This window comes from Salvia splendens, chromosome 10 (genome assembly GCF_004379255.2).
Source record: "Salvia splendens isolate huo1 chromosome 10, SspV2, whole genome shotgun sequence".
Lineage (NCBI taxonomy): Eukaryota > Viridiplantae > Streptophyta > Magnoliopsida > Lamiales > Lamiaceae > Salvia > Salvia splendens.
Window position 1 is genome coordinate 13,680,741 of NC_056041.1, and position 14,948 is coordinate 13,695,688.

The following is a 14,948-nucleotide window of genomic DNA, read 5'->3' on the forward strand; positions in this document are numbered from 1 at the left end:
TATCATGTCCAATGCAAGCATCTCTCATATTCAGAATTATCTAAATCATTTCCAAATGTTACTGTTTATATTTTTAGATATTTATGGATACATACAACGTTGGGGCTGGGGCATCATCTGATATATTTCCTTCAACTTATGAGTACGCATTGAGGGAAGGAAATCAACATCTATCGCTTACTTCAATAGTCGGTAGGTTCAATGGAAAAGACACGAATTTATTAAGACCATCCACAATAACCGCCCAGCGACCGCCCAGCCGAGCGCCGGCGCTGGGCGGTTCGCTGGGCGGTCTATTGCAGCCGCCCAGCCGCTGACTGGAGAGAGAAACCGCGCAGCGCTGGGCGGTGGCGTGGCGCTGGGCGGTCGGCTGGGCGGTCCTTTCGGCGCTATTGCAGCTCCCGGATCGCCCAGCGCACCGCCCAGCGCGAAAATTAATTTTTTTTTTTTCCGAAACACTATATATACGCGCTTTGCTCGTCATTTTCATTCGCACCACTTGTTTTAACGAGTACTCTCTCTATCTTTCTTTCTGTTCAAGATCAACAACGGGAAATGGATCTCAACAACGAGCCTAGTTCCGGGAGTAGCGGGTCACAAACTCCGTCGATCCCTGTGGGAAGTGGATGGGGTCAGGTGCCCGGGTACTACAACATGTACCCATGGCAGCAGATGATGCCCGGGGCCCCAATGGGGGGGAGTCCGCCGGGGGGGTTTCCGCCGATACCGGGGTGGGTACCCGGGATGCAGATGATGCCCGGGGGAGCACCGGCGACACAGTGGACTCCGGGGGTCGTACCGGCGACACAGTGGACTCCGGGGGTCGTACCGGCTACACAGGGGACTCCTGGGGGGTCCCCGGCGACGGCGGGGGATGTCTATCGCCCTAGTTTTTATTTTTCGACTGGGTCTTCGCACACATCGACCCAAACACCCTTGGGGTTTGATAGTTTCTCCTTGGATGAGTTGGGGTTTGATACTCTCGGAGCTCCGGAGACTCTAGTTCAGGGGGGGGCAGTGCCGGGGCGTGGCGCCCCAAAGAAGAAGGGCAAGAAGAAGGTCGGCGAGTCGTCGCAGCCGGGTGAGGAGGAGGTACGGAGGAGGTGGACGGACGACGAGAACGTCGCTCTCAGCAAGGCGTGGGTGAGTGTTTGCGACGATCCTCTCGTTTCGAACGAGCAAAGGATCGTCAACATGTGGGGCAAGATAGCAGTAGCCTACCAGAGATTTTGCCCGGAGGGGAGGCCCCGCAACGGGGAGGATTGCCGGAAGGGCTGGAACCGAATCAGGGCGGCAGTCTCCCGATTTTCGGGTTTGTACTCCAACGAACTCCGCATGATGAGCAGTGGCCAAACGGAGGATGACTGCAGGAGAATAGCAGAGAAAGCCTTCCCAGTGAAGGGTTTATACAAGGACTTCACCTACTGGAACTGCTATCTTGTACTGAGCGAGTCCGAGAAGTTCCGAGTAGGTGTCGACTCTGGCTGGCCGAAGAAGCAACGACTGAACTACACCGGCGATTACAGCGGCAGCAGCGGAGGTTCCCACGACCTCCCCGAGACGACGCAGGAGTTCCCCACGCCGCGTTCGGTCGGTGGCCGACCTCGCCCGATTGGGCGCAGACGCGCTCAGCAGGCGGCGAGAAGTAACGCCGGGGCTTCCCATGAGGTCCAGTCGGCATCCCCCCTTGGCCAATCCACCCAGGACCTCAAATTCTTCGCTCGCGCCCAAACACGCGCTCAGTTGATCAAGACGATGGCCGAATGGCGGGTGGCGACGGATCCCGTGGAGAAGAGCGTGCTTCAAACCTTGCTCATGAGCCTGCAGGACGAGTTGGAGGCTATACGGAGGGAGACCGGTGGCGGCGGCAGCGGCGTAGGCGGCGGAGGCGACGGCGATGGTGGCGACGGAGGCGACGACGACGGAGACGATGAGTGAATTGTCACTCTTTTTTATTAATGTATTTTTTTTAAATTAATGTACTTTTTTTAATTTATTGTACTTTTTAAAATTTTAATAGTATTATTAAACTTTTCCCGTATATGTCTCGTAAATTAAATTCCGTATATTGTGTGATTGTTAATTATGTCATTTTATATAATTGTTATTAGTGATGTGGCTGGGCTATTTATGATGTGGCTAGGCTATGGCTGGGCTATTTATGATGTGGCAGGAGGATTTTTAGTGCTGATGATGTGGCAGTGGCTGGGCTATTGCTGGGCTATTCCTATTGTGGATGGTCTAAAAGAATGTTAGCGTTATTGATAAAATAAACAAAAAAACTTTCATTGAAATATAATTTCTATGTAAACTAACTGTTATGCCTCCGTATTCACAGGCTTTTAATTACTCTGATTTTCCATACATCCATCAATTGCCTCAAAAATAAAATTCGAGATAAATGCCCAAAATGTTAGGCCTATACAGCAAAGAGCACCCACAACCGTGCTCTTGCCAGCAAGCACGGTTGTGGGTCCGACCCCATTTTTTCTGTCTGCTCTCTGGCAAGAGCACAACACCCACAGCTGTGCTCTTCCGCAAGGACGAGCACAATTCAATTTAAAATTCAATTAAACAAAAACATTTCTATAAAATTAAAATTCATTAAAAACCCACAATAAATATTACAAATTACAAATAAAATAAAAAAGACATAATTAAAATCCTAAAAATTAAAAATTAAATAATTAAAATACTAAAAAATACCTAAAAATAAAAAATTACATAATTAAACTCCTAAAAATTAAAAATTACATAATTAAAAGCTAAAAATACCCCGTGGACGACTACTCATCCGGCGGCACTACCCTCAATTGTCTTTGGAGGCCCAATATCATGGCCTCGTGCGATCGAAATTGAGAGGGGGCCATAGTGGACCTATCGGCCATATTGAGTTGGGCCAAAAGCTGCCACAACGAGTTGGTGGGGGTGGAGGTGGCGCATATGGAACGGGAACGGGAGCGGGAACTGGAGCATCGGCGGTTGCAGTCGCGGCTCGACGGCGGTTGGCCGCCGCCTTATTCCTTCCTTGCGGTCGGCATTGGGAACCGCTCGGGCCGGTTTCGGGGCTACCTAAGTTAGCTCCGGCGAGTTGGCTAGCCACTTCTTCGGAGCCGGCGTCGGATAGGGATACCGACCTTGACCGTTTGGAGGAGCCGCTAGAGGAGGATGTTACGCCTCCCATGTACTTCGGGTGAGTCCGCGTCTCCTGCCAAACGTTGAGGTACTTGAATGACTTGTAGTTCATGGATTGGTAGGTGCTCAATGCGACAGTGATGATGTCGACCTCGCTCCGGCCGCTCCCCGCATTCCGCTCTTCCTGGAGAAAATAGCCATTGAACTTGCCAATTTCATCTTTGGCTCGGTAGATGGCGTTGCGCACCATACTCTCGTTGCGCTCGATTGTTCCCGCCGGTCGGTTTTCATTGTACCGGCGAGCGATGCGCCACCAAAAGTGATCGCCGGATTAGTTCGTGCCAACCACCGGATCTTCGGAGATTTCCAAGTACGCCGTGAACAATTTATCCATCTCCGCCGGAGTGTACAGTGTGCAGACACCGCGAGTAGGAGGAGTCGGAGTTTGGGAGGGGGCGGTCGGGCTAGGCTCCGGTGTCCACCCTTATCGCCCTTCGGAGACACCTTGGTCGTCGATTGAGTATGGGCCAGTAGCCACCCGGAACGCCCGAGCTTTGGGTTTGAGGAGGGGCCGAATATTCCGTTTCCAGACTAGGAAACGGTTGTGAACCGAACCATTCGGGGTTCCAACCGTGGGAGGGCGGGGGGCATCGCCTTGGCCGGACATTGTTATGTTGTAGGAGTGGAAGAAAGATTGAGAATGGATATGAGAGAATGAAGATGAGAATGAGAATGGAAATTAGAGAGTATAGATGAGAATTGTATAGTGTGGGGTTAATTTTTGGGTGTGAAAGTGGGGTATTTATAGATGAAAATGTGTATTTTTAGAGGAAAAAATAAAAAAAATTAAAATGATGGAAAACGGTAAAAAACGGATATATTTTTTTTGGGAAGTGAATTTTTTTTAATCGATTTTTTAAATTAAAAACCGATTTTTAATTAAAAAAATTAATTCAAAGGCAACGACTATGCCGTTGCCCAATCGCGTGCCGCCACGTCAGCGAACGCTGGCACGGACGTGATCGATGCATCGAGCAGCGCCGTGCCAGCGGCGCGAGCGCAGCGGCGGTGGATCTCGTCCTTGCCAGCGGCACGGACGGACGGACGCTGTCCGTACACCGTTTCAGATGCACTAATGTTCATCTAAGCCATTCCACCTAGCTGCAATTGATTAAATTTCCCCTTGACAATGATTAAACCAATTTATATTGGCAATCCTGTGAACGTAGAGTAGTACTACTACTATCAAATTAGAGACAATATGTAGTTCACGAGCGTCGACGGAATTTGGTAAATTCATGGTTTTTTAGAATAAAACACCTAATGAAAAACCCAAACTTGTAAATAACTTCCATTTTATCAATTACTGTTACTACTAAGAACCAATGGTTGCAAGAGCAATGCACATGTATGATGGAAGAGTAGAAACCTGCAAATTAAAGGAAGTGGCAAGAATGCTGACATAAAAAACAGCTTAAAATGGCTTCACAACAAGGCATAATAAACACCATCACATGCAATTCTTCAATCTGGAAAAATATTTTTGGATTTAATACCACTCATAACAAATCCGTGAAGAGGGAATATGAACACCAAAAATTGCAGTTGAAATTGCTTGTCATTATTGACAGTTTCATTTTTTTTCTTCTTCCCTCGCATCACATGATTTAGCAGCTACTTGGAGATTCCGCTACTTCTATTTATACAAAAATAAAATTAACGATGCTCAGCATAAATAAACAAGTTCCATTAAATGACCAAGTTTGTTTCTTCCACGGGCGGAGATTGTCCATGGAACTTATCTACCATGAGCTTACTCAGTCGTTTTCGCCTCAAGGGGGCTTGGGAAACACAGTCCCCGTTGTACAGAGGAAGAAACGAAGAACGATAATTTAAGTTGAGTTCAATTACATACAGGTCGATCAATGAAAGAATAGAGCCTGCATTTTGCAGGTGAACATTGAAGAGAACTGTGATCCCTGCATGACCAATAAAATCAAACTTATAGTCATGATAAGATAGATTTAGTACATATGAGATGGTTGTTGAAATTAATGTGACATGAAAAGGATGGTTTTTGCCTCACCTTATCTCTGAAGGTTGGTTAACTGCATTTATCAAGTAAAGGCAAAAATACGATCCCCGATGCTTGTTCGGCAAATCGGACATTCTGAGCAAGCAAGGGAACATGACTTGCATACTGCAATAATAGTAAGAATATTACAAATGATTCACGGTTGAGCAATCAAGCTTGTAACAGGATTTCAATAAGGAAATAACTTACAGCAAAAATGACGACATGGTAGAAGCATAGTAGCTGTAGGAGATTCAAAACAAACTTTACACACATGAGAGTTTGCATCTCCATTCCCACTGTGTCGAAGCTCTTTCTCCTTCATCTCTTGCATTCGAGCCTTCACAGATTCAAAGAAAATGATAAGATCAAGTGATTTTGTCCTTTTATAACAGAATATTTAGCAGAACTCATGCAGACATGCATAATTCTAGATTTTGTAAGTTTTTTTTACAGAAACTAACAATATAGAAGAATTATAAACTAGCAGCTTTCAAACAATGTGCATGTTTAAAGAGTGAGGAAGCAATAATTCACCTTCAGGCGGACCACTAGTGGCTCTTCTTTGGCAACGACTGAACTAGCAATTGAGTTTTCTTGAATTTGACGATTCTGAAGGGGTGGATCTTTGTGACCACCATCACTTTTTGCATCACCTAATTGGCCTGCATCTTCATTCTGAGTACCAATAACCTTTGTTTCTTGCATAGCAGCAACCTCTTTCTTTAGACGAGCAACCAGTACCCACATGTTTGCCAGATCATTTTCTAGAGCAGCCTCCCTCTTCTTTGCCTCCTCAACCTTTTTCCTGTACTCATCTTCCAAAATTTCCTTCTCAGCCAAGGCAGCCTCGAGGATGGCCTCACGTTGCTTTCTGGCTTCTAACTCCATTTTTATATCCTCTGGGTCAAGATTCCACATGTCGAAGTCATCATTAACCATTCCAGAAACTTCAGTTGCTCTGCCAGAAATGCGACCTCTACGATTAGTTCTTTGAACATCATTGTGATTGCGGTTACCACCATGACTGCCAGAACTTCTAGCGCTCAACTCACGAGCCACTTGCATTTCCTTCTCTAGTTTTGACTTCTGTAGCGACAGCTTGGTGACTTCACCAGCTAAGTTCTTTAGCTCTACTGCAGCAGCTGATGCTAGTTCCTTGGCGTAAGAAGCTTCCTCAGCTAGTTTCTGATTTTGTACGTGCAATCCGCTATTCTCCTCCAGAATTTTAACATGTTGTAACTTCAGCTTTTCAGTCTCCATTTCCTGATGGACCAGCTTCAGTTTGAGTCAAATGTCGAAAATCAAAACCCTTGAATTCTTCTGATGCATAAGGATTTTAAGCGATAAAAGTTGCCAACAACACATTGTAACATGACTGAGAAAGATGTAAGACACGAAACAACAATAAGATGTAAAATGTCATAGAGTTTAGCAAGTAAACGAAAGATTCTTCCAATAATAACATGCAGCAACAAATGAAGTCACATTTCAGAACCTTAGATATCCTTATCCTTTTTAACCAGCATACAGCATAATATAAGAAATATCAGTTTAATTGTTTAAATAATGATAAAAGAAAAATATAAAATGCCAAATGAGGCTTTCCCAATATACAGATGTCAATCTGAACTGTTGAACATTATAATAAGTCCATGAATTTATCAAGAGTATAGAAAAGAATTACCTGCAACTGAACTTTTTTCTTCAACTCTTCAGTATATTCATCAGGGACACAATTCCCAGAGGTAGATGACTTATTGTCACATGAAACAGAAGCTAATTGCTGCTCCAGCTGGAGAATCTTCTCTTCCAATTCCTTGTTTTCTGCAGACTGATAGTAAAAGTAGAATAATTACCTTAAGTGGGCAGAACTACAACAATAAATAAGAGTACCTTCTTTTTCTGAAAATTTGGCAAGTGATGGAGATCATAAGTAATAAATTGCAAAATTGATGATGGCGAATGGCGATGATAAGGTTACCTTTTTCTGAAGCTGTTCTTGAAGTACACGGTTGTCTGCAGATTTAATCTGTATTGCAAGACCAAGGAAGACTTATGAACCCAACAATTTTTCACTTATCATTTGAAAAGGCATGACAGAAAATGGCAGGTGATAGCAACTATTTGTGACACAAATAAGTGCAATATAGAAACATGGGTAGAAGGAGAAAAACCTCAAGCTCAAAACCCGTCTCACTGCACTGTGTCATGAGCTTCGTAATGGTCTGATGAAAAAAAGAACAAGTCAAACAATTAATACCAAGCTAGTATCAAATAAGCAGGGCATGAAAAATTTAACTTAACATAAATAGAGAAACCTGTTGCATTTCAACCATTGAAGCACTAGCAACTGAAGCTTCACCACTGTCAACTATTCGTTGTTCCAAAACTTTCATCTGCTTCCGCTTCTCTTGAATTTCACGCTCCAAGTTCTCAATCTGTTGTTAGATGACAATTTTATCAGTCCTAAAATTACTTCAAAAATTACCCAAGCATACATATAGAAATTCACAATTAAAAAAACAAAAACAATGTCATTAACCATAATCTTGGAAATGAAATTAATATTACCTGAGATCTTGAGCTTTCAGGGTCGTTTGCAGACTGCTCTACTAGACGCTTTAGGGTGCTAGTGCTAAAAGCAATCTCTCCTGCAAGCATCTTCACTTGCTCCACCAGAAGGTCCATATGATCTGACATAGTCACCTCATCCTACAGTTGGTAACAAATTAACAGAAGAGAGCCGTTTAGATGTATTTAAACAAACTGATGCTCCTTCACTAGGGATCTAAGACTCACAGGAAGTTACTGCCAAAGCTAACAAAGGGTTATATGTAGAAACGGACTTAGTATCATGAAAAAGTTTTTTAAAGGAGTTATAGTTTGGAGGAATGGAGAAAAATAGAGGACTGTTTTTCAATACCAAATGACTGATTGCCTACATGCATTCGGAGATAATAGTATTGCCAAAACCTAGACATCTATTAGTTACACTTAGAATTAAATGCAGGCACAGTGTGTTACGAGAGGAGTTAGAACATACTATATGCAGTTTTGACGCATAGGAAGAACCACTAATAAGTTCACCCGCTCGAGTTGTTTCAGTTAAAGTACTGCCAGCTTGTGAAATATCATCATTCCACTTGCTGAATGATCTTCTATGTTTTAAATGATAAGCCTCTGATGAAATAATTAAAGCAGAAGAAGAATCTTTTTGATTCTCGCCATCAAGTTTTACAGAACCATCATGCAGAACATCCAATTTCTGTTAGACAAGAGAACAAGAACGGTAAATGAAAACAAGACAAACTAATTTTCTTTCGAGGCCTATAGAACAAATGAAAGTTGGTTGACCCACTTGGAAGATCTAGCGATAGTCATAACAACTCTTGGAACTAGAATTTCATATTTTGACGCAACAACTTAAGTTGATTTCAATAAATTATAATATACAGAAGAAAATATTCCAAGCTACTTACATCATCCTCAGAAGCGGAAAGGCTTCTTTGGTGAGAAGGTGCCTCACCCAAGTGTCCAGGCATTGAATTTTTTGAGGAAACAAGTATTAACTTTGTTAACCTTTGAATTCTGCTCATTAGAGCTGACTTAGCTTCTTCTTCCTCCTCCAATCTCGATTGCATTTTGACTTGTCCTTCTTCCAACTGTGTAGCGCACAACAGAGAGAGCAATAAGCTAAGTGATTTTTCTTGATGTGCAACAAGTAGGATATCAACATGCTTTTAGCAATATATTTATCCACAACCCACACTGCTCACAAATCTTCCAATATTCTAGATTATATGTATAGATACCGTACCTGCTGTTTTAGGACCAAAATTTCTTCATGGGGGACGCCAACTATCACTCCACTTCTGAGTTGACCGAGTTCCTCTTTGAGACATGATATTTCTCGTTGATACTTCTTGATCAGCGATTTCTCATCAATTATCTGATAGATTAACACAAATTGGCAATTCTGGGTCTGGATCCACTTTTTATAATAAAAAAAATATTTTGACACTAATACACAATTGATCTAACCTTATTACGTGAGGCATATATTTCAACACGCTTTGCCCTGCTTGCAAATTTTAGTGTATTATGCGTTTCCTCCAAATTACTTGATGCAGGAGTAATTGTACATATAAGCTTCAAAAAGTTGGAACTAGAAGTCAGGAGGCAGTCGAATACAGTAAAATTAGAATGGAATGCACACAAAAAGTAATAAAGTAAGAGTTGAAAGAATTTGGAAGATATATATTCATAGAGCATTAAAGCTTATAATGTAAAGATATCCAAGAAGACAAAGAACCAATTAATGTCAAATAAGCTAAAGGTTGAGCGTACTAGACAGCGTCTCATGAGATGCTTTATCAATAAGGTAAAAATCATATCATTTAATATGAGCTCACCGAAACATGTCCGTGCCCACTTAGCGAAGACTGCAAAAGTCGGGTAAGCTTTGAATCTCGGTAAGGAACATGGGCCGCTTTCCCTTCACTAAGTTTCCCAATCACCTTCGCATCAGAAAGGATAACCAAATCAAAACAGACAAAAATAGACGAAAAATAATTTATACGATAACCAATAAAGTCAAGTACTCACAGATCCAAGTGTTAGAAGACTTTTATTTATGTAAGATCCTTCTTTTCTCCGTAGACCAGTTGTTTCTGTTTTTGAGCTCTCAGATCCAGCTAAATCGATTAGGTTCTAAAGAAATAAAACCAAACAAAGCATGAAAACTTTTTATGATGTAATCTATTTCACTATGAATAACAACAGTCTTATTTTCCATATTCATCGATAAAGTAAACATTCATACCAATTGTGAGAATATAACCCCATCATAGTCATCTCCATGTGCACTACTTTCGATCATCTGTAGCATAAAGGAACCATTTTCAAATGTAGGAGATTGAAATTAAATGTACTGAAGACATAACAATGACAAAATGGGATGAAATGAAATATTAAGGAAAAGTTGCAGAATGCAGCGCAAAAGCACAAAGGGACACAATTGGAAAGGGGTAAAAAATTATTGTCAAAAGAAGATTGAAGTTCCAAAGAGATCACCGCGGAAGATGCCTTCATGAGAATAGTAGAGAAGAGGCATCATTTTATTGCAATAACTACTATAAATGACAATGAGGGCAATTAAGGAAAAGTAGAAATGACATACCAACGTAAATATCGTATGACTACGGCTGCTGAATAGGTTGAAATTATTTGATCCAACATGACGATGTTCTGCCATGACATAAGAATAAATATCAAACTATTGGACCATATATTTTAGTAACAAATACGTTAAACTGGACATATTTATGTGTTTCGTCGTTACTACAGTTTTAGAAGTGTAGGAATATTTTACAGTAGTTTTAAGTTATAAAGACAAAATTAACTCTACAAATGAGCCGTTTACTCTGATTGCAATTTGCAATCCTTTATGTATTGCCAATATGAGAAGACAATAAATAAAATCAATCATCAATGTGTTAGAGCTCGTAGCATACATAGAGAAAATTCCATTTTAGGCTACTCTATCAATTTTGGTCAATCTCCTCACTAAATTGTTTTAGTGGCTACTCTGTCAATTTTAGTCCAAGTTCATGTGTTCCTACTCTCTCAATTTTAGTCTGAGTTCGTGCATTTCTACTTCAAATGTCGAAAGTGTATAGCAAGTAAAAAACCTACTGCCATAAAATTGAATAAATTAATAGTTGAGGTGCCCAGCAGATTTTGGCTGAAAGTAAAAGTGACTATTGTTGAATCCTTCGACAGAAAAAGAAATGCTCAATTTAGTTGAACACCAATACATAGTAGTGTAAATTTGAAAAATGGGATAGCATAAAGAGGGAGGAAGAAAGGGGGTTGGTTGAAGCTTTTCCTCAGTAAATGTGAGGGTTGGTTTCATTGAAGAGTTAAAATGGTAACCAGTAGGAAGATGTATTTTCCTAACAGAAACACTGTGGCAGATACCTTCTCCAGCAGCAATAAACGAAAGAGCATGTCCAGGGGACAAAACAACTTCCTCTTTAATGCCCTCAACATAAGTCCCCTGCACATATTCAGAAAAGGAAAACAAATCAGCAGTCTATGTGAAATACTATAAAGGAGTGCTGTAAAATTGATTCAATTGACCAAGTTCTAATTTTTTTAATCCAGTTCAGCTATTCTAATTAATATCAGTTGCAAATGTTCAACAAGGACAATCATTGGAATTTGCGCTAACATCTAGCTGAGGATAATATTTGAACAAACAATCAACACCGCTCCCATATTACCAACATGCAGCTTATGACGTAAAAGCAAATATGACAGGAAGAAAGGACAATTATAAAGTAGAAAACCTGTGCATCCTCTCTGACACGCAAATTTTGACCAGTTGGATCCAGCAAGTCATTAATCACCTGGTAGCATAGATATCAAAAGACACGTCACAAAAATTTGGAACATAAGAGAATCCAAATGAGCCAATTAGGCTAGGTGCTTTGAACTAGAAATTTGGAGCATATAAATTCAGTAAAACGTAGGCTCCATGGTAGAAATTTTAAAGGCAGTGACTCTTTTCAATAACTTAATAAGGGATGTACTCATCGAACCTGAGTAACAATTAGATAAACTAAGATGTGTAGAGCAAAAATTAGTGTTCTGCCCCACATTCATGGTGCATTATCAAATGTAGAATACATAATCTAGAACTGACCTCATTATAGATTTCGAGATATGACACCCGAAGTAAGAATTCGCGACCTGGAGTCTGATAGGACATTAACATTAGTCATCAATGTATCCATTAAAAGATTGCTCTAGTTAACAAAACAGAAGCATAGATAAAAATAAATTCTGTCTGTATTAAATATGCAATAAATGAAGCTATCGAAACATGTAGAAGAGGACAAGCAAACTTACATCTTGGATCATGCTAAAGACGTCTTTTATAGCCAATGGTATTATGCCAGGAGAATCATGATCCCCCTGATAAGATATGGATACAACAGTGAGATCAGCTAAGTCATTTTCGCTACTGAAACAAAACCTCTAAACTCACTTGGGAGCTCAGGATAAGTATTAAGCAAGGAACAAGATGATACAGCTCAGAGACCATAAGCCAAAACCATTCACATGTACATAAACATCTCATCTTTAACACTAAATGAATATTGCGACATAATTTGAGTTGCTAGTTTTAGATATTATTACTGCTTAAGGAATGTACACCATATACAAGTATTAAGAATTTGTACCATTTAATACACTCAAATAACAAGCCCATATTGATGATTCGTGACAAAATAGAATGTTAAACATTATATGTACCAATCATTGGTCATGATATTACTTGTTCAAGATAATTAATGAAACACGTGTTAACTAGGATAATAACATTAACTATTCTCTTACAGTTTAACCAAATTCCATGCATTCAGTTTTCTCGCAACTCCTAACTCTATTAGTGATTTAGACCATCCTTCTATCACGCGTAGTAGACAAAACATCAATGAGGATGCATGATAATGAAGGATTTAACTTACATGCATAGTATGTGTCTTTCCACTGCTAGTAACACCATAAGCAAATACAGTCCCTGCATAACCACTCAACAAGTGTCAGTTTACACACCCTATGAGTACAAGCAGTGGATCAGTCGTAACTTAAATTTGAATGATGATTTAAAGAATAACAAAATCAGAGCTTGAGTCAGTTTCAACAGGTACTAATATGAAACTCAACAATCCCCAACTTGGGGTTCAATTTTAATAAAATAAACAGCCATTGCGTTGAGAACCATGTTTAGCATACCATTTATGCCCTCCATTGCAGACTTAACTACAGGTCGAGCAGCTACTCCATATACTTCTTCAGTAATCGTATCAGGCCCAAATACTCTGTCTGTCAAACATAGGAAAAAACAGCATAATTGAAGAAATTAGATATCAATGGTAATCCAACTAATTTAGAAACTTAGATAACAAACAACCAATGCTATCACATTATTCAATATTTCAATAGCTGAAGTGTTGAACACAAATTCCAGTTCATCCAATATAGAATTCTGATCAACTACCAACTCAGAGTAAGATAGAATATGCAAAAGATGGAAAGAATAATACCAAATGCATAGGCAGTCATCGGATTATACTCATTTCGCACAATGTTATCGTCATCTGTATACCAAGCAATCTCATCCCCTCTCTGATATTCCCGATCACTGTCACCAAATCGAAAATGCAAAATAAATTTCAAAATTCGATACTCTTATATCCTGCCCTAGCTTTAAAAATCCCCTAATATGAAACATCGAGAATCAGTCAAAATCAGATCTATCATGAAGTTCGAATGCACCTCAAAGGCCGAAATCTAATCGTCACCGAAATGCTATCCCCCGATCTCGAAGTAGAATTATCTGGTTCGCTAATCATCTGGTCATCCACCGATGGGTAACTCACCGGCGTCTGGTCCAGTGGATAATCCCCTCTACTCTGTCCCGGCATCGCAGATCTAGCTCCGTAACCATCCCCGTGAAATGAAGTCACGGAAGAAGAGCACGACCGCGTCATTAACCGACTGTTCATCAGCGACGATGTAGACGACGTCGACGAGTACGGACTCGTCGGTTTCTGATACTGGAACGGTGAACTGTTCCTTCCTCGAGAAGATGAGCTCGCCATCACTCCACACAAAAGAGGGAAAAGCAACAAAAAGAATTCGCACCACTCTGTTCAATCAGTTGCTTTAGTTCCAGCATTGCGTATGCGTATGCATACCCACATATTAAAAAATTGGGGGAAAAAGGATGATGAGGAAGAAGAAGAATGTGTCAGAAATCACGTGGTGCGAGCTCGCAAAGCGAACGACATTGTTCGATTCTCTTTTCCGGATTTGTTGTCGCTTTCTCTCAGCAGAAAATGCTCTCTGTCAATGAAGCTTGAGCCGAGATATATAAATGGATATGTACACACACACACACACGTATGGGTGCGTGGGGAAAGGTAAGCAGCGAGATAGCTTCTCTTCTTCTCCTTATAAAGACAAAGACGACTAGCAGAGAGAGAGAAGAGAGCTTGTAGAGAGAGAGAAGGAGAGCGCGAGAAGAGGGGGGAGGTGGACTGGTGAGAAGTGAAAACGACTCGAGGGTTTTTTAATTTTATGTATTTTAAAATTTAAATGAATTCGATTATTTTATGGTGGGCGAGGCTCCAGGTTGGAAATTCTGCCTAAAAAGGAAATATATTTACTGTACTACACGGCTAGCGCACTGTACAACGCAACGTTCAAATTAGGGGAAACCGGCAATCGGCGGGATTATGACCGGCGCTGAACGCCGGAATATTTAATATTTGAATTTATCGGAATGAAAAAATGAGCGGGAATAACAGTGGCAATCGCTGCATAGGACAGAGTAAAAACTGTCACAGCCCCAATTTATTTATCTGCGCCCACAAAAAAAGTTATCCGCAACGATAAGGTGGATACTTCCAATAGCTCCAAAATTTTGTATCCACTTTTCATTTAATTTTATTTTCATTTATTTTAAATCAATTATAATAAAAAATTATCATAATGTAAATAATTAGAAAACAAGGTATTTGGGACCGAATATTCGTTGTATTATGAAACCGGGAAATTTTACAATGAACATAAAAACAATACAAATAAAAACGCCGTCACCGTCTACTCGGTGGTGGAGTCGGATTCCTCCCCCTCTTCTCCGTCGTCTCCGCCGCTTCCACGC

The 14,948-nt window shown here is 40.7% G+C and overlaps 1 protein-coding gene across 3 annotated transcripts; it reads right to left on the reverse strand.

Moving 5' to 3' along the window:
* Nucleotides 1–4,867: 4,867 nt before the first annotated feature.
* LOC121752020 (kinesin-like protein KIN-7D, mitochondrial) lies at nucleotides 4,868–14,335 on the reverse strand. 3 transcript variants are annotated; one of them, XM_042146891.1, is made up of 25 exons: nucleotides 13,559–14,335; nucleotides 13,327–13,424; nucleotides 13,016–13,105; nucleotides 12,748–12,800; nucleotides 12,125–12,190; nucleotides 11,919–11,972; nucleotides 11,563–11,622; nucleotides 11,192–11,270; nucleotides 10,392–10,459; nucleotides 10,035–10,091; nucleotides 9,818–9,922; nucleotides 9,625–9,729; nucleotides 9,254–9,361; nucleotides 9,030–9,161; nucleotides 8,692–8,874; nucleotides 8,256–8,477; nucleotides 7,784–7,924; nucleotides 7,531–7,650; nucleotides 7,387–7,437; nucleotides 7,194–7,241; nucleotides 6,897–7,043; nucleotides 5,747–6,487; nucleotides 5,420–5,549; nucleotides 5,222–5,335; nucleotides 4,868–5,114 (listed from the first exon to the last, which is right to left on the reverse strand). In XM_042146891.1, exons 1-24 carry the CDS (start codon nucleotides 13,882–13,884, stop codon nucleotides 5,253–5,255), a joined length of 3,267 nt encoding a protein of 1,088 aa, XP_042002825.1. In that variant the 5' UTR covers nucleotides 13,885–14,335; the 3' UTR covers nucleotides 4,868–5,114; nucleotides 5,222–5,252. The 3 variants fall into 3 exon arrangements, with proteins under 3 accessions (XP_042002825.1, XP_042002826.1, XP_042002827.1); XM_042146892.1 differs by having other exon boundaries at nucleotides 5,747–6,475; nucleotides 13,559–14,334; XM_042146893.1 differs by lacking the exon at nucleotides 8,256–8,477 and having other exon boundaries at nucleotides 13,559–14,334.
* Nucleotides 14,336–14,948: the final 613 nt, after the last annotated feature.